We start from the raw sequence: 18,572 nt of genomic DNA, 5'->3' as shown, positions 1-18,572 counted from the left end.
GGACTGGTGGATGGATGGGTGGGTGGGTGGATGGATGGATGGAGGGATGAATGGATGAATGGATGGATGGATGGGTGGATGGATGGATGGGTGGGTGGATGGATGGATGGAGGGATGAATGGATGAATGGATGGATGGGTGGGTGGATGAATGGATGGAGGGATGAATGGATGAATGGATGGATGGATGGGTGGGTGGATGGGTGGGTGGATGGATGAATGGATGGATGGATGGATGGATGGACATACGGACTGGTGGATGGATGGGTGGGTGGGTGGGTGGATAGATGGATAGATGGATGAATGGATGGGTGAATGGATGGATGGATGGATGAAGCACATGCGGACTAACAGACACCCACTTCCTCATTTACACCTTTCTGCACAGTTAAACCAGCAGCTAACCCCGGTTCTCTCAGGCTCTCCCTGAATGCACTTCTGTTTCATACTTTGCTCTCTCTGAAGCCATATGGAGAAGCCAGCCTGAGTGTTTGAATGTGTGTGTAAATACTTTACAATCCCCATAAACTTGTTTAAAGACAGTTGGGGGTGAAAGTATAAACTGGGGCAGCCTTTGGGGAGGGCAGTTTGGAAGTAGCTATTAAAATTTTAAATGTGCCTACCACCGAGGCCTGGCAGTTTCACTTTTCGCTGTCAGGCCCGAGAAACTTACCCGTGGGCTCATGCACCGAGAGCCGCGCCCCCGGGGGCCTGAGCAGGGCTGCTCCTCACAGCGACACTCAGGCGGGAGCCGAGTGCCCCTCTGCAGAGGGGCGGCCGCGGGGCCGGGACACCCGTCCTACGGAAAAGCCGCAGAGGCTAAAACGGGGTTTGCGGGAGGGCGTCTCCAACCTCCCAGAAAGCTCTGGGACTCCGTCACTCCTGCTCCCAGCGAACGCCCCCCTCCCTACCTCATTTCTCTCAACTTCTGTTCCTTTCTCCTTCCCCTTCCTCCCCCCGAAACGGTTTACTAGAATGAGACACTCAGTCCTTGTGCCTGCTCGCCGGCAGTGCCCTCCCCTTACAGAAAAGGAGGAAAACGAGAGAAAGCCGGTCATAGAAAGCATAATGACTGTCTGCTGCCTCTTCAATTAGAAAGATTGAAAGGCACAATATTAAAATTTGATTTATGGGCACCACTATCTGCCCAATAATGAGGCTGAGAGGAAAAAGGAACCACAGTCGTTACAGAAAACTGGAGCCTTTTTTTTGGCTCCCCCAGGAGATAAATGGCCTCTCATTTTCTTATTGCTAAAGAAATGTGAAATGGTTTTAAGCATGTGTGATGTGTTCTTCCAGCATGCTGGAATCCAGAACTTGGCAAGCCGGGAGTCGGCGATGCCGACATTTCAAGCTTCCTAAGGAGGCGTAGTGGCGCGAGCCGCAGGCCCGCTGCCAGGTCCACCGAGCACCCAGCCCTGGGTCCACCCAGCACCCAGCCCTGGGACTGGCACCGGCACCCATCTCGAGATTCCCTTCGGGTCCTAAGGCGCCAAGCCAGCTCAGGCCACGGAGCTGGGGAGGGAATGGGAGAAGCCCAGAGTCCAGCCCCCAGTCCCAACTCTGATGCTTATTGGTTATTCAATGCTCAGTTTTTTCATATGCAAATGAGGAGCATTAACCTCAGCGGTTGTGGGACTTACAGCATGTGCCCCAGGTTCCCCATCGGCCTCCAAGGGAAGGAGTAAATTAATGAATGCCAATCCAGTGCCTAGATGGGTACCTGCCACCTAGGAGCGCTCCGTAAATGTTTTTAAGTCATTATCATTGCTATTAGCTATTGCAGATATTAGCTATTGCAGATGCTTCTGCCATCATTGGAATTCCTGGGATTCAGACCCCGACCGCCCATTTCCAGGTGCTGAATGGGGGGCAGACAGACCTGGGGGTCTCGCCCAGCTCTGCCTCTGCAGCAGGTGCCCTGGGCGAGTCACGGCGCCTCTCTGAGCCCCGTTGTGTTCATCTGTAAAATAAATCTCTACTCTGCAGGAGGTGTCGTCGGGTTTAAAGATTAATGGAAACAAAGTGTCCAGGACGCAATTAGTGCTGGCTAGATGGCAGTAACCCTTGAAAACGAAAGATCTTTCCTGAGAAGACTGTTTGGGAAAGGCTGTCCCCTGGGAGGAGGGACCTGCGTCTGGTTTATGTCCTCCCGGCTCATGGAGGCTCTGCGGCAGACTCCTGCCGAGTTCTGCCTTCCGGGCCAAGGTCAAGTGCTCCCTGGCTCTAGAAATCATAGTGACAAAAAAGAAAAAAAAAAGAGAGAGCAGCCATTGTGCCCAGAACCGTGCTGAATTAATTGACTTGCAGGATCGCAGGGATCTCCCAGCAGCCTGGGAGTGCACAGATCAGACGTGGGGCCGGGAGACGCCCAGCCCAGGACTGTTGTTATTTCCACCACACTCTGGCACATTCCTGAGCCCGCACCCCCACTCCTCGTCACTGGCCTCCCCTCTCGCCCGTCTCTCCCGCGCCCCAGCTCCTCGGCTGCATCTCTCCTTCCGGGCAGGGGTGCAGCACCGTCACCTTGGGGTTCAATTTGTGTCTTAGCCACCAGCGCTTCTCCAGCTGGGCAGTCGGGTGCCTGCATGTGCACCTTCCGGTCGTGTAGAACACCTTGTTCTCTGCGTCTGAAGTCGTGGATGTTTCATCCATTTAAGATACTGGGGGGCGGGGCTGGGGGAAATGGATTGTAGGTACCCCCCAACCCCTTGCCACCCCTCTCGCATTCGTACACGGGACCCTCCGGGGCTCTGCCCGCCATCCGCCTAGAATCCCCCTTGCGAAGAGGAGGGCGGGATCTTGCAACATGTTTCTTTCTGCCCAGCTGACAGCATTTCTTTGTTTCCAGTTGAGAGGGAGAATGTGCAGAAGAGGACCTTCACTCGATGGATAAACCTGCACCTGGAGAAGGTAGGCGGGGCGCCTGGGTCTGGGAACTGGTGGGTTCGTCCGTCACTCCGAGTGCGGATCAGTGGCCCAGTGAGGGGACACGGTGGCTCTGTGTTTTCCGTTGTTGTTGTTGCTTTTATCGCCACTCGTTCACTGAAACATGTATCATTCTCGGGCTGGGAACACGGAGGTAAGTAAGGCGCGGCTCTGTCCTCCTGGGGTTGTGAGTCTGTCTGGCTGGGGGAGGAAAGGTCTGTCTTGTATTTTTCATGGCAAAGACAGCTTTATTGGTGGCTGTTAGTACCGGTCAATACACGTTGAACCCCCCAAAGAAGAACCCGGTCATCGATCGGCTGACTGGCCCCTCGAGAAGCCGAGGGAAACTGAACGAGCGGATCGCTGGGAGGAGACACGGAAGTCGGTCCTGCTCCTTGGGAAGTGACGCCAGGGCCAGCAGACACGTGGTGTGTGCCGCCCCACCAGCTTCAGGAATCACGGTGGCTCCACACGGGAGGACATCCGCGCACTGGAATCCCGTTATCTTCCTCAAGTAGCTTTGGCTTTTCTGGAACATTCCATCAAAGTCCCCCCATGAAGGGGTGTTTGTGGTCCCCCGGGCGAGCTGATGAAGAGCCAGCAGACTCTTGCAGCGTGCCAGCTCAGTGACCGCCCACCAGCCGAGACCACCGAACCCCAGGAACGAACATCGCCACACCCCGAAAGGTCTACCTTTAAACAGAAACGATGAGGGAAGGTTAGGAGACGTTCGTTGTTGCACAACCCAGACACTTCCACAGACAGGAGGCAGGAGGGCTCTTGATGTCCAGTGAGGGGAGGGGGGTTCTCATGAGGAGCCTTTTGTGGGAATTTGGGTTGATTTGTACAAGAACCCTTGACACCTTTTAACAAAGCCAGATTCCCTCGTTAGTTCCATGCTGTTGCTGTTGATCAGTAATATTACCTGACCCTTCAGGTGCAGGTACCAGGAGCTTCTTAGTGCATCAGACGTCTCCTTTAATCCCCATGACAAGTCTCAGTGCCCCCCTCCCCCACACCCCTACCCCCACCCCACCACCACCCCCAATGCCCTTATGAATAAGGAAACAGGCTTAAGGAGTCCCGGTGTCCCGCTGCTGAGAAGGAAACTCTTCCTTCGGCTTCTGCGGCCCATCTCGGTGACTCTTCCTGCCCCTTTTCTTTCTGTCTGACGTTCTCTGGCCAGCCACTTTTGAACTGCATTTTGTCTGCAAGTGTCTCGGGCTGTGAAGCAGAAAAAAAGGACAAGCCGTGAGTTGGACGCACAGCTGGAGTGAGAACTCCCAGCCCCCCTCACACGCTGGGGTGGCCCCTGACTGGAATGCTCCGTGTGGCCCGGGGCTGGGGCAGGAGAGACTCTGTCCCTCTTTACAGGAAAGCTGACCTAGCGATATTCATGCCCCTCCCGTGGCCTCCTTCTCCCGAAATTCCATGACCCGGTTCTCCCACCAGGCCCGGCCGGCAGTCTCATTTCTTCCCAAACCTGCAGGATCCGAGGACTCCACGGTAGTGCGGGCGGGCGGATTCCCTTCCCTCCTGGCCCCTTAGCAGGTCCAACTACTGGTGGACCTTAGCGTTAACCCAGGTGGAGGTTCTTGGAGGAAATCACTGAAATGATCAGAAAGCAGAGAAGAGAAGTGTGGTTTTTAGGAAGTGGAGTCCTTGGCCGAAATTGCCATTCACAGAGTCGACTTTTGGGGCCTGTGATATTTCCCGAACAGCCCGGGGCCACCCACGCCTCTGCACCCCCCCCCACACTGTGGAATGAAGTCCAGGAGGCTCCCGGATTCTTCAGGTGGAAGACTGCCTGTCGGGATGTCGGGATGCAGCGGGATACATCACCCGCCCGTTATTCTGACTGTGGGCGGGGCTCATCGTGTGACGTATTATTTCTGGAGGGAAGGAAGGCCATTGTCCAACCCTGAGTTCCCTGGGCTCCTAAACGGGAGCCTGATGTGTGGAGGGGTCGCTGCGGAGTCCTCCCGGTGGACGGAGTGTGTCTTTCTCTCATTCTCCGTCTTTTTTTTTTTATTAGAAAATAAATTCAGGGACGTACGGAGGGTAATACAGCAAACACCCATGCACTCGCTCACCACCCCAAGTGAGCCTCTGCTAGCATGTGTCCTATCCGGCTTTACCCTCAGCCACGCTCCGGCTCCTTCCGCGGGGCAGGTGGGCAGCGCCCGCTCTGGAGATAAATCAGATCGCACCTGAACCTGATGCCTAATAAACAGGGCAAAATTAACAGCCGCGTTTCCAACCTCGAGACTTTCAAGAGCAACCTTTCATGTGAAGGAAACCCGGGACCTCCTCGGGGAGCTGGGCTTAACTGCCATCTGAAGGCTGTCAGAAATATTTACCGCGCCTCTGGCTTCTGGAAAAATTCCTTAATTTACCGAAGGAGTTAGATCACGAGGAAAACCCTCGGGGTGCCGTTTGCACAGCCAGACCGGGCTCATGAAGCCCGCGGAGCCGGGCTGGGGGCCCCAGGAGTGTTTGCTCTGGAGCCGGTTCAATCTCCGCTCCCGCCATCCCGCCATCTCGCAGGGTGGACCAAGGCCAAGGCCCCGTGGGCGGCGGCGGCGGCTGCCGGCCGGGGCTCATACACACACTGTGCACAGGAATGGTGCTCCAGGTTCCCCTCCAGCCCAAGGGTCAGCCCCGGTCGGGGCCGGCGACTGGACATCGTGTTAGGCCATCGATCAGGGGGTGTGTTGCTCGGGGCCCCGAGATCTCTGCCTCACATTAGCGGGAACGATATTTCCTCAAGCGTCTCCATAACCTGATGCCCTCGTGCTCCGCCTGGAATGTGCCCAGGGAGCTGCGGGAGCTTGCAAGGGGGGAAAAAAAAGAAGGAAAAGAAAATAATCTGCCTTTTAGTTCAAAGTCATGGTTGCCCTTGAAGCCAAGTCCTTTTCTGTGCACCTGTGGGTGGAATCGTCCCGTATTTTGACTCTCATGGGGGCGGGGGGCAGGGCAGGGGCTCCTACAAGGCCTCAGGAAATGCCACCTTCCTTAATAAAAAAAGGACACGTGGGCCCTCCAAGGCTCTCGGGGAAGGAGGCCTTGCCGGCGGGACAGGGGGCCTGGGCCCCATCTCCCCAACGCGTCCAAGGCCCTCCTAAGCCCGGGTCTCTGGCTGGTTACTGCTGCCCCCACCCCCCATTTATACTGTCTCCTCATCTCCGCCGTGAACACCCCCTTTCATTGTACCTGGGAGTGGAGAGCGCCCGGCCTTACTGTTCTAATAGGGAGGCCCCGTGCTGAAAGGTAAACAGACCTTGTGCTACAGCGGGGGCCTAGTAACAGTGCAGGTGTATGGTCCCGTCCCTGGAGATTCTGCTGCGGGAAGTCTTAACCGAGCCGCGTGGAAGCACTTACCACCCAGCCTTTGTCAACAGGAACCTTTCTTCAAGGCAAGTCTTCTTGCCTGGGACCCCAGACAGAGGCCCGTAGGAGCTGGACATCTCTCATGAAAGGGCTGCAGCGGGTCAGCCTCCTTCTCGATGCGCCTGGGCCCCGCTAGGACACTATTCCCCTGAAGCCTGGGGTTCCGGGAGGCCCGGTTTGCTGATCCCGGGGCCCGAGCACCTGACCGACAAGTTGCAGCCAGCCCCGTGCGCTCCAGGCCTGGTCGGGCCAAACTCTCAGTGGACCCTGCCGCAGTGTCCGCTCACAGACGGCAGGCCCCTCCGGGTCTCGGCTCAGAGAAGGACCTGGGGGCGGGGGTGCTTCCGGCACTTCCCGCGCAGGCCCCTTCCCAGTCCCGATCCTGTGTGGAGAGCGGTCTGTTCCCCCAGGGACAGGGAAGAGCCCGGCGAACTGGGGTCGAGGGTGCCCTTTGCTGACCCAGGGAGCCCAGGAAGTGAAGCAAATGGGGCAGAGAGACGACGCGTCCAGGGCCTTCTCTGTGGAAGGGCACCAGCGGAGGACATCTGCCTCTCAGGACTTACAGCTGGGAGGGTGCACCCCCGGCGGGAGTGCCGTACACGAAAGGGCCCCCCAAGAGTCTGCAGGACGCCGCTCGGTAGTAGTCCGGTCTGGCCGGTGGTGTGGGACTACTCCGGGAAAGCAGGCGCCGTGCCGGGCTCTCTGCCGGCACGATCCATGCCGTGGCAGCGCCCACCCTCTGCGGGGAGTCTCATTCCACAACCCAACCTTGTCACCAAGGACGCTCAGGCCCAGGGAGGTTACGGAAAATGTCCAAGGCCGAGTCCTGTTGGGGGCAGGACCTGGATTTGAACTCAGGTGCCTCTGAGTAAAACAGGCGAAAGGCGCACCTTGAGCCAAGGGCCTGTCTCAGGAAGCCCGGGTGTTGTGGGGGAAAGAGGCAGTAACACTCCACTGATGAGCATTTCAATACAATTTTCATTAGATTTGCTATCATGAACCTGTATTACCTTGTACGCCCAACCATATAAATATGCATCTACATATGTGTGTAAATCAGGCTCTCAAACCTCGGGATCCTGACACCTGCAGACGTGGGGGTGGACGGAACCACCCGGCTGTCCGCGGGCCAGCTGTGTGTCCATCTGGCCTCCGCCCCCTCCCAAGTTGCCCACACCAGCCTCCTTCCTGGCCTCCTCTGCCAAGGGCACCCCACTGCAGACTTGGGCTGAATGTGGATGGTGTGACAGCAGCCCCCCCAGGAAGGCGCGTGCGCTTTGACTGCGCAGCACTGGAGATCTAGGAGCCCTGACGCCCCCGGGACCCCGGCCCAGAGGGTAACCCACCAGGGTCATGTCGTCACGGTGTCCGTCCGAGCTGCACTTGTGGTCAGCCAGCGTGTCCTGATGCGGCACAGGGCTGCACCAAAGAGCTGACTTCTCCAAACCCTGGGCACGCCACCCAGCCTCTTGGAGCCTCAGGGGGCCCCCGATCTGAGATGGAGGGCTGGCCCAGGGGGTTGGATGTGAGCCCTGCTTCTGGGATCATTTCCTTCAGTGGGAGTCTGTAATGAAGACACGCCCTTTCTCTCTACCCTTAAGCAGAAACGTGCGTGTAATAGGATTCTGGGGTCTGAGATACCACATTAGGAGGGTCCCAAGGGTCACGTGTTTGATGGGGCCCCCGATGCTGGCTCGTCCACAGCTCCCCAGCGCACCTGTTGCCCAGGCGTCACCTCCAGCGGGACAGGCTTACGGCCTCCATGGGTGGGCCTTGCTGCCCGTGGACAGCAGTGGGTGTCTGGCAGTTTTCTCTCGAGCAAAACCTGCACCTGCAAACTAGTTCCGTGGGTCACACGGGCCGCTGATCAGCTGCTTTCTCTGCCTTCCTCCACAGTGCAACCCTCCTCTAGAAGTTAAAGATTTATTCGTTGACATACAAGATGGCAAGATCCTGATGGCTCTGTTAGAAGTCCTGTCTGGGCGAAATCTGGTATGTATGGCAGAGAGGGTCAGGAAGAAATAAAATGCCAAGGGAAACAGGGAGAGGGGTTTCTATTCGATACAGATCTGTATGTGTGTGTGCGTCCCGGCCATGCGTAAATCCTGCGACAAGAAACTGAAGGGTCACGCTCCTTCCTCAGTGACCAGGACCCATAGAATCACGTGTAACTCAGCTGTATCTTTTTTCAAAGCAAGTTTACTTTAGTAAGTAAATGGATAAATGCCCAGTGTTTTCCGTGAGTCTGTTAAGGCTCAATCAAGATCGGAACTTGAATATCAGGGCTTAACTGGCCCCGCCGGTCCATTAAACCAGAATGGTAGCTAAGAATCGGGAAGGTGGGGAAGGCATCTTACAACCACCTTCCGGCATCCATCCCGAGGCCAAAATTAGAACTGCTAGCTTCTAGAACCTTCTTGTAAGTATGGCCAAAATTGGACTGAACCCACCGACCTCAAGGCTTATTTCACTCTGATCTCGGCCAGGCCTCGTCTCGTGGCGCGTGTCCGCCGCGCCGTGCACAGGTGGGCCCTGTCTCTCCCCTTCTCCAAGCAGGCTCTCCACACCAGTGCTGTCACGTCTGGGTGCGGCGGGTCCCCCCGGTGGGCCGTCCTGTGTACCGCGGGATGTTCATCGGCATCACGGCTTCCTTGGGCTCTGCCCACTTTGTGTGCCGGCAGTGCCCCCAGTGTGACAACCCAACACGTCCCTAGGACGTTGCCAGATGTCCCCGGGATGGGGTACAACGGTCTGGCCAAAATGCCAGTCGTATTGATGTTGAGGAACCCCGCTCTCGAGTCCAGGGTGCGAGTGGACTTGTGGTGGCAGACACGGCGAGGCGGCGGTGACCCGTGAGCTTGGCCCTGCGTTCATGCCAGGAGGGACTGGCGCCCACTGGTTTGCCTTGGGACGTAAACCTCCCCCACCGGGGGGGTGTCACGGGCTTCACTGCAGGGTGTTCATCCTGATGGCCCTCCCGGCGTGGGCCGCTGACGTCGTCAGAGTTTTACTTCTGCGGGCACCTCCCTCTCTCTCTCTCTCTCTCTCCCCCCCCTCGGCTTCTCTTTGTCTCTCCCTCTGTCTCTCTCTCCCCGCTTTGCTCTATCTCTCTCCCCTCTCTCTGTATCTCTGTCTCTCTCTCCTCTGTCTCTGCCTGTCTTTCCCCATCTGCCTGCCTCAGCCTCTGTCTGCGTCTCCTTGTCTCTGTCTCTCTCGGTCTCTGCCCCGTTCTGTCTTTCTCTGCCTCTTTCTGCCCCACCTCTCCCCCGCTTTTTCTCTCTCCCCACCCCTTCCCCTCTCTCGCTGCCCCCTCCCCCGACCTGGGACAGCTGCTCACAAAGCTCTTGGCCAGAAAGCAGGAACATCTGCCACCCCAGGGAGGGACTCGCCGGGTGATTTAGCAGCTGCGTGCTGATGCTCCTGGCGGAAGCTCCTGCTCTGACAGAAACCATCAGCCCGCGAGGACGGCGTGTCACCCAAGGGCTCTGGAGGAGGGGGGGCTGTCAAAAGCCAGGAGCTGGGTCAGAGAGAAAAAGCCTGACGCATCTGCCCCTGGTTTCACCCCTGGGTCCCCCATGCACCAGCTCGACTGAGCGAAGTCCCGGGAACCATAAATAAGGGGCGGGTTTCAGCCGGGAGCCCCGACTTTCTCTCTCTCGAGATTGAGGTGCAGACAGAGGGGGCGGGGCCGTGGGGCCCGGGCGGTCTGACGGGCTCTGCTCTGCTCTGTGTCGCAGCTCCACGAGTACAAGTCCTCGTCCCACCGCATCTTTCAGCTGAACAACATAGCGAAAGCCCTTAAGTTTTTGGAAGACAGCAACGTGAGTATCCGAGGCGCCTCTGGTTAACTAACGCAGGCCTGCCCTGCGGCAAAGGAGAGGGCTAGCAGGTCACGGGAGAAGCGTGGAGCGGGACCCCGCTCAGACGGTCAGATGGGACTGATTTCAAACTGAACGGAACTCGGCTGACCCGTCCGCTGGCGACTCGGCCCGCCTCCCCGCCCTCCCTCCGTCTCCATCGGGAGGAAGACCCCACTGGACCCCAGTCCTGGGAAGGGCGGGCCAGCTGATCGGGGCTCGGCTCTTTGGAATTAGTTGACATTTTTCCCCCTTATTTGAATAAGAGTGCAAGGGAGCACGTCAGAGTTCAAAGCTGTCTCTTTGAACTCAAAAGACGTGAGGAGCCCGGGGGGGTTAGGGGAGGCTAAAAGAGCCAGGGAAACTTACAAAATTCTCCCCTCTTGGATAGAACTTTCTAGACTTTCATGAGCTTTTTCGGTGTGTTGGACTCTGCTTCGTGTCCCTCAGAAACGGGAGCGGATGGCTCCAGGGGACGAGATTTCCAGGGTTCCCCTTTCCGTTAGGCGTCCGCGATTAATCCCGGGCGGAAACACCGCGGCTTGCGCGACTAAAACTCGGCCATAAAGTGCAGTGCACTTGGCCTTCTGGGTGGCAGGCAGCAGAAGCTGAGACTGGCTGAGTTCAGCAGAAAAGGCTGTGGACAGGGTGCTGAGTAGCGAACAGAGGGCCTGGGGAAACCAGGGGTGGAACCCAGGGGTGCCAGGCGCCGGGCCCACCGCAAAGGTCCCCGTGCCCCCCGTTCAAGGACCTGTGTGGGCACGGCCACCCCTGCACTGTGCCCACTGCTGCTGAGACAAGGACATCACAGCCCCTGGAATGAGCTCAGTGTCACACATTCAGACTCAAAGACCCGGATCACCAAGCCGTGGTGCCTCCCCTCATCTCAGCTGCCGGGGGGCGGGGGGAGGTGAGGGAAGCACTTTGGGGTCTCGCAAGGAGAGGTGGGCTCTGCCTCCCGTGCTGTGGGGGAAGCCCCAGACGTGGGAGGGCGTTCAGACAGTGGTGGCCAGGAAGCACAGCGTCGTTCGCGGCAGCATCACTCACAGTGGCCAAAAGGTGGAAGCAGCCCCCGGGTCCGTCCGTGGACGAACGGATGAACAAAGTGCAGTGTACTCACACTGCGGAAAATCGCTCAGCCGTGAGAAAGAACGAAGCACCAGCACAGGCTACCGCATGGATGAACACTGAAAACTTTTTTTTAAAGATGTTATTTATTTTTATTTTCAGAGAGGGAAAGGAGGGGGAAAGAGAGAGAGAGAGAGAGAGAGAGAGAGAGAGAGAGAGAGAGAGAGAAACATCAATGTGTGGTTGCTGGGGGTCATGGCCTACAACCCAGGCATGTGCCCTGACTGGGAATCGAACCTGCGACACTCTGGTTCGCAGCCCGCACTCAGTCCACTGAGCTACGCCAGCCGGGTGAAAACTTTATGAAAATGCCAGACTCGAAGGGCCGCTTATTCTGTGATTGCACTCCCGTGCAATAATGTCCAGGCCAGGGAGATCCCTAGAGGCAGAGACGGATCAGCGGTTGGTGAGGTCGGCGGGGGTGGGGGGGTTGCGGGGAGAGATAGGGGGAGAGAGAGATGGGGAGAAACCCCGACAAGGACGGGGTTTCTTTCCCATGTGATGCGATGTCCTAAAATCGACTCTGGCGATGCTGTGCCTCTCAGCGAGTTCACTGAAAACGGTCGAGTCGCATCCTTTGAGTGGGCGGGTTGGACGGAATATAAATTCCGTCTCAGGAGAGCCGCCCCATGAAGAAGCACGTTTCTGAGAATGCTGGTGTCCCTGCGGAGTTGGCTTCACCGGCAGCCTCGGCTCCCACGTGGCCGCGGAGGGCACGGGTTCGGGGCCCGGCTGTGGCGGCGGCTTCTGGTCCTGGAAGGTGGTGTGGGCCCTCAGAGCCCCAGCCTCCCGGTCCGTGAAACAGGGGCGGTGGAAAGCAGGCCTGCCTCAGAGAGCCGCCGAGGACTGGGGGTGCCTGTGCGGACGGTATTCAGCCGAGGCTCTTCCTCCCTCCCTTGCTCCTGGAGGGGCCGCTGGGCGGGCTCCCCTGAACGCCCGAACTCCAGGGGGCGTGTGTTTGTGATAACGGGTGGGCGGGCAGCGGGCATTCCAGGAGGGGCTGGCCCCGCCCGGGTGTGGTGGTGCTGCGCTCTGAAGGCCCGGCGGGCTTGCTCTTACCCACCCTTAAATGTTCCCCAAGCTGTGTGCAGCAGCCGCCTGTGGTACGACAGAGCCTTAAAGGTCCCCCCTCCCTTTCTTGTTCATTTAAAAATCTGGATACATGCCAACTGTGGGTGTGTTTTGTCATCTTTGTGCCCCCTTAGCCAGGCAGGTAGGACAGGTGAGTGACCCCCGTGGTGGAAGGGAGGGGTGGGCACCGGGGAGGGACACAGGAGGAAACAGACGTTTCAGGTGCCACCTGGGTCCCACTCCCAGAGGCCACACATCACTCATGGGCCCTTACCGGCCCCTCCGTGTCCTAATGTCCCAGCTCGAGGGAGGGAGGATGGGCCGCAGTGTGGCTCTGCTGAGCCAAAGAAGGGCCCAGAACTGGGTGATCCATGCCAAGCAGGTCCCCTGTGCCCCAGGATTCAGATGCTGTGCGTGTGGCCGGCCGATGTCCTTCCCCCCCTCCCCCACAACTCCGAGTCACAGAGCAGCGCCCTGACTCCGCTGTCAGAGACTGGCTGCCCTGCGGGACCAACCCCGTGACTTCCATCCTCTGGGCCTCAGCTTCCTCGTCTGCGAAATGGAACGTTAAGAGCAGGAAACGAATTAACTCATGAAAGCCACTTGGCAGAAGTCGGATGCACTGTGATGGCCATTGTTGCTGCCGAAGACTCTGGGTGGCAACCAGAGGGGGAGGAGGAACACTCCCATGAGCCTCTTGGCCCACTTGTCAGTGTGACGAAAACCACTGAGTTACGGGGAAAAGGAGGGGGAGGACTTTGTCCCCGAAGCTTCCGCCTGCTGTGAGGCTGTTACATTGCTCCCTACAGAGGGCCCAACGTGGCTGGGCGCCCAAGATCCTTGGGAATGTTTGCTCCTTGAGGCCTTGGACTAGCTGCAGTCAGCGCCTTCCCTCGGCCAGGCGTGCAGTCCCTGGCCTCCCCTGGGATGGGGCACCGTCCTGTCCACTGGGTCCCTTCAAGGCGGCTCCGCGATTCACCGCATGGGATGTGTGGCCGTGGCGGATGTAGAGGGAATACCGGGCCCAAACGTGATCGGCCGAGCTAGTCACGATGGTGACAGCTTCCGTCCTGGATCCAGCCCGCCCGTGATGAGCGCCTGCTAGCTGAAGGATGTTCTTGGCATCAGCCTGCAAAACGCCCTGAGCCGGGGAACCCTCTCCCTGGGTTAGGAAATCCCAGGCCCTGCTGAGTGGTGTTTTCGGAAACTGGAGACAGCCGATAGGATCAGAGACCCTTGTCAAACATTTTTAAAAGCCCTGAGGGGAAGGGAGAAAGGAGTGTTTGCATGAAGCCGTCTGTTTTCTTCCCCAGGTCTCCCTGCCGAACTTCGCAGGGTACGTTTGGAAATTTACCTTGACTCTCTCCTCTCTTCCTCCTGAGGAATGGGAGGCCGAGACCGTGGTGGCCAGCAAAGCCTTCAGCATTACCCTCTGTGTCCCTCTGTAGAAGTTCGCAGGCCCCTGAGCTAGGCACTCAGGTGTTGCTTGTGGACCCAGGTGACTCAGGGCAGGGGTCCCCTCTCGCACCTGAGTGGGCAGCGGCATCGCCGGGAGCTCTGGCTGAAGTGCCCCACTCCCGGAGCTGCCGATCCAGTAGGTTTGGGGCAGAATTTGCCTTTCTAGGGAGTTCCCAGGAGGTCCATCCAGGGACCACACTGTGAGAACCGCTGCCGCAGGGATTTGCTCAGAGCATCACCCTGTGACCACATCCTGGTTAAGTAAGTGGAAAAGGTCCTAAGGGTTTCTCACACAGGCAGTTTCAACCACTCAGGAGGATGTTGTGTAATGACGCAGATACTCTGGCCATCAGCCTTATCCCTACTCGCTGTTTCTGATAAGCAACAGATAATTATCGTTCCCATCTCGGCCCGTGATTGCTGATGGCAGCGCTCTCGGTTTGTCCAAAGACGTGTTCGATCTGCAGGTTTGGGGGCGGTGAGTAGTGTAGCACCCAGACCGAATGGGCACTCACCGTCTGTCCTTGAACAAGGTGATCTAGACGTCAGTGTATGACCTGGGGGACGTTCCGTTTGACCTCTCTGGAACTTCCTCACCTGAAATACAGGGTTAGTAAAAGTACCTGCCTAGGGGGATTGTTGAGGGTGAACTGATTTGATACTCGCAAAGAGCTTAGCATAGTAACTGCACCTGGTAAGTCCGATGTACGTGATTTTTAAATACACACGTACTTTTGCACGCGGGGGTCCCTGAGAGGTGGCCTTGGGCAACCCCAAACAGCACAGGTGAGAAAGAGAAGCAGGTCCGTGAGGGCATCAGAAAGCCACCTGTTTTCAGTGTACCTGGCCACCCCGGGGAAGCTCATAAATGTCTTCTCTGCAGGTAAAACTGGTTAGCATAGACGCGGCAGAAATAGCGGATGGCAACCCCTCACTGGTTCTTGGGCTGATATGGAACATAATTCTCTTCTTCCAGGTAAGACGGTTTCCTTCCTGTGACACACAGCCATGGTCTCCTTGTGTCCTCTGAGGGCCAACAGAATGGGTGGGGCAGGTCAAGGGTGACCATGAGATTCCGTTTCTGACAGACGTTGGACTTTGCCTTTTCCTGGAAAAGAGCCGCAGGGCTCTGGTCGCTAGAGGTTTGCCTCCCTGTGGTTTTAGAAGAGGCGGGAGCCCTCTCTGTCCAGAGGAGTCTGTGTATTCTCTTGGGAATGAAAGGATTAAATATTTACTTCGAAAAGTAATTTCATTCTACAGTGTCACAAGAACCAGGGGAAAGACTTGCAAGGACTGAACTTGGTGGAGTTACTCTCCTGAGATGACTCGGGTCTGTCAGAGATGATTAAAGGGCTTGTCTGCCAGACAGCTGCAGGAAGAGCCGTGTGCGACAGGGGACGCCCCTTTCCGTCCTTAGCAACGGCAGCCTGTGTTTGGAAACGCAGGTGTTGTGGAGACAGACAGGATCTGTGGGGGCCGGGGGGCGGGGCATGAAGGCGGCATTTAAAATCGCACTCCGGTTCTTTTCCCTGAGTAGCAGGGAGGAAGCTGATGTTTTCATCTTCTTAAATCCCCCTCTTTTGGAACAGAACATCAGGGCTCATTATTTAATTGTCCCCCCCCCACCCCGAGTAAAATTGGTCTGCATGGAGGTGGTTTGCTGGGGGCTTTGGCTCAATGTTGGTGTTTCTGGGAAGGGTGAGCACGAACATAGTTTGGGGACAACAGACATAGTTCTTGGGGAGCCTTAAACTTCAAACCAGAGGCACTCGTCCTGAGCCTCCGTTTCCACACCTGGGAGAGGGGTTACAATAGGGGCTGAGCATGCGGAGGTGCTGTGTGGGACAGCCTGTGGCCAACTGGGCTGCTCAGTGCAGACTTCTGTTACTGGTGGTCATCATTCAGTCCCCTGGCATGCGCTGGAGGTCTCCTGAGCCTGCGTAGAAAGTCAAGGCTGGATGTGCCCCCCAGACCTTCGTTTGTTCATTGAGTGCAATGTCTGTGGAGTTTCTCCTGTGGGCTAGGCTCTGCACATACAGAGTCCTGCATTCATGGCTCTCTGGGGTTGCCGATAAATCAGCCCCATACCATAGAGCTCTGCGCTGCAGGCCATGGTCAAGTTATAGGCAGCGTGTTGTAAGAGCGCTGAGCAAAAAGGCAGTGACCTCAGGGGGAGAGGGGAGTGAGGAAAACTTTCTGCAGGAAGTGACAGCGGAGCTGGGTTTTGAAGGGTGAGTAGGAGCGCGTTAGACCAGAGCCTCTCAGGCTCGACCGTGCGCACGAACCACCAGGAGGTGGTGCTGAAATGCGGATTCCGACTCGGATTCTGTGGGTTCTGGGGCAGGGCCCGGGCTTCTGTGTTGCTCACAAGTGCCCCCTGATGGGCGCCCCCTTCTGGGCAGCCAGGAATCGAGCGAGGACGGAAGGTGCCATCCAGGCCACGGACCCGGATGAGCGTAGGCAGTGGGGCTTGAAACAACGTGGTGCATTCTGGGAGGGACAGCCCAGGAGGGGACAGGGGGAGGTGGAGTCAGGTCAGGAAGACGCCTGTGCAGAGGCCGGCCAGAGCTAGAGAGACCGGGGAGAGCTGCCCCCCGACCCCCACCATGGGGTGTCTTTGCAGGCACTCCAGGCCCCACGAAACGGTCGGGCGACCATGGGCCCTGCCCTGTCCCCTGACCCCTCCCGCAGCCACTGGGAGGGGTCTCCTCGTATCCGGGGACCCGGTTCTGCACGAGCCTGTCCCTCCAGTCAGGGTGCACTCGGTCCCTGGGGTCAGACGCGGTTCGCTCTGGGTCTGAAGTGGCTTTTTCCTTGCAGATCAAGGAGCTCACGGGCAACCTCAGCAGGAGCTCCCCGTCTTCCAGCCTGTCTCCCGGCTCGGGGGGCACAGACTCAGACTCCTCCTTCCCGCCCACGCCCACGGCGGAGAGGAGCGCGGCGCTGTCGGTGAAGGACCAGAGGAAGGCCATCAGGACCCTGCTGGCATGGGTGCAGAGGAAGACGAGGAAGTAAGCCACGCGCCTTGCCCCCCACCCCCCGACCCCCACACTGTTGCCAGGCAGAGAGGGGAGGACCGTCCTGGAGTGGGCGAAGGAAAGGGGCGTGAACTCTTATTCAGTGACATGCAAGGTATAAGCCTGCCCTTTCACGTAGAGGGGCATGTCCCACCTTCTGGCGTCTCTGGGCCACACTGGGAAAAAAGAGTTGTCTTGGGCCACACATTAAATACATTGTGACACGTAAATCACCCCCCAAAAAAAAATCTCACAATGTTTTAGGTAAATGTATGATTCCGTGTTGGGCTGCATGAGGCCCGCGGGCTGCTGGTTAGACCCCCCTGAGGGGGGATGCTGTGCGTCTCTCAGGTTTTGTGCCCAGAAAACGGTAGTCACCCCAGTTTGCAGGAAGCTGCTGAGAGGATCTGAGTACAAATCAAGGGGGCTCCCAGCGCGTGGGATGTGACGAGTGGTGTGAGCCACACCGACTCAGGGCCACCTCAGCAATGCCACGCACGCACGGGGTGAGATCCCGGCGGGTCCCTTTCCCCACCGGCCGCGTCTGCAAGCTGGCGGCTCACCATCCGCTGCCTGGCAGCACAGTTAGGATGAAATGATGTGGACCCCACGAACGACGTGCTGGCATAGGACCAGCCCATCAGAATCGCTTCACAAATACCAGATTCCTTCTCCCCAGTGCATGGGAGTGAGCACATAAGGAAAGAAGAAGGAAGCGAGGCTGGGTCTCCGGAGTCTGATTGAGGGGCGGAACACGGTGGTCGAGTTGATGAACGCGAACCGTCAGGACAGGTTGTTTGAGAAGGGATCAGCCGAAAGGGTGTCAGGGGGACTGAGGAGGCAGCGGTGTCTTTGGGGCGATGGAGCAGTTCTGCTTCTCCACGGCGGCCGTGGCTCCAGGACGCTGTGCTTGTGCTAACGTGTCATGGTCCGTGTATCACCCCCGTGCAGAAGGAACGCGTGGGGACCCAATGAGGCCCGGGGCTTCATTAACAGTCTCGTCCCAACGTCCCGGCTCGGATAACACACTCGGGGAATGCACGCTGCTCTCTGCTTTTGCAACAGCTTAGGAATCTAGTGTGGTTTCTACATAAAACAGGGTTTTCGTTTGTTTGTTTGTTTGTTTGTTTGTTTGTTTGTAAGAGAATTCTGTGACCACAGAGACGAGACGGGCAGGTCTCAGGGGATGGTTTCTAAAGGAAATGAGCTCCTGGCAGGAGTAGCCCCCTTTGCCCCTCCCACTTTGTGAGGGGCTTCCATGGGCCGCCCGCAGGGGTCCACCTGCTGTGGTCGTTCCTGTGGATTCAAGCCGGTACTCCCCCCACAGCCACCACCGGGAGGTCACGGCGAGGGCATCCCTGTTTTACCATTAAGGAGTCTGAGTCCAAGGGCGGTACAGGACCTGCCCAAGGTCACGGCGCAGGAAGTCCAGACAGGGCAGCCTCGGGTGCCCGTGGGACTCTCTGGCTCTGCTTTACTGTGCAACACTTCCTGTTTGCTGTTTTGAATGTCGCTGATAAGATGAACAGGGTATAAATCTGCTCATTTATCTGTTTGGAAATTGGGGAACAGAAGGTCCTGTCTTGCCCTCTTGTACGACGCGTACCTCCTCCTTCTGCTCATCCAGAAATGCAAGTGGGATGGTTCTGTGTCGCTCTCCCGGGGCTCGAGGCCCAGGGCACCCGGCCTCGTGAGATCAGCAGCTCGCGGCCCCACTCGGAGGC

General features: G+C 57.7%; 1 protein-coding gene across 2 annotated transcripts in view; it reads left to right on the top strand.

Moving 5' to 3' along the window:
* Window positions 1-18,572, top strand: part of CLMN (calmin) — a 106,395-nt gene that overhangs the window by 61,106 nt on the left and 26,717 nt on the right. For both annotated transcript variants that reach the window (XM_045822040.1, XM_045822039.1), the window contains exons 2-6: window positions 2,851-2,912; window positions 8,214-8,309; window positions 10,055-10,138; window positions 14,715-14,807; window positions 16,652-16,842. In XM_045822040.1, coding sequence (XP_045677996.1) covers window positions 2,851-2,912; window positions 8,214-8,309; window positions 10,055-10,138; window positions 14,715-14,807; window positions 16,652-16,842 — 526 coding nt within the window. The remainder of the gene's footprint in view (window positions 1-2,850; window positions 2,913-8,213; window positions 8,310-10,054; window positions 10,139-14,714; window positions 14,808-16,651; window positions 16,843-18,572) is intronic.

The sequence above is a fragment of the Phyllostomus hastatus genome, unplaced genomic scaffold (genome assembly GCF_019186645.2).
Source record: "Phyllostomus hastatus isolate PE091 unplaced genomic scaffold, TTU_PhHast_1.1 phas_scaffold_501, whole genome shotgun sequence".
NCBI classification, from domain to species: domain Eukaryota; kingdom Metazoa; phylum Chordata; class Mammalia; order Chiroptera; family Phyllostomidae; genus Phyllostomus; species Phyllostomus hastatus.
This window is presented reverse-complemented; position numbering and strand designations above follow the sequence as displayed.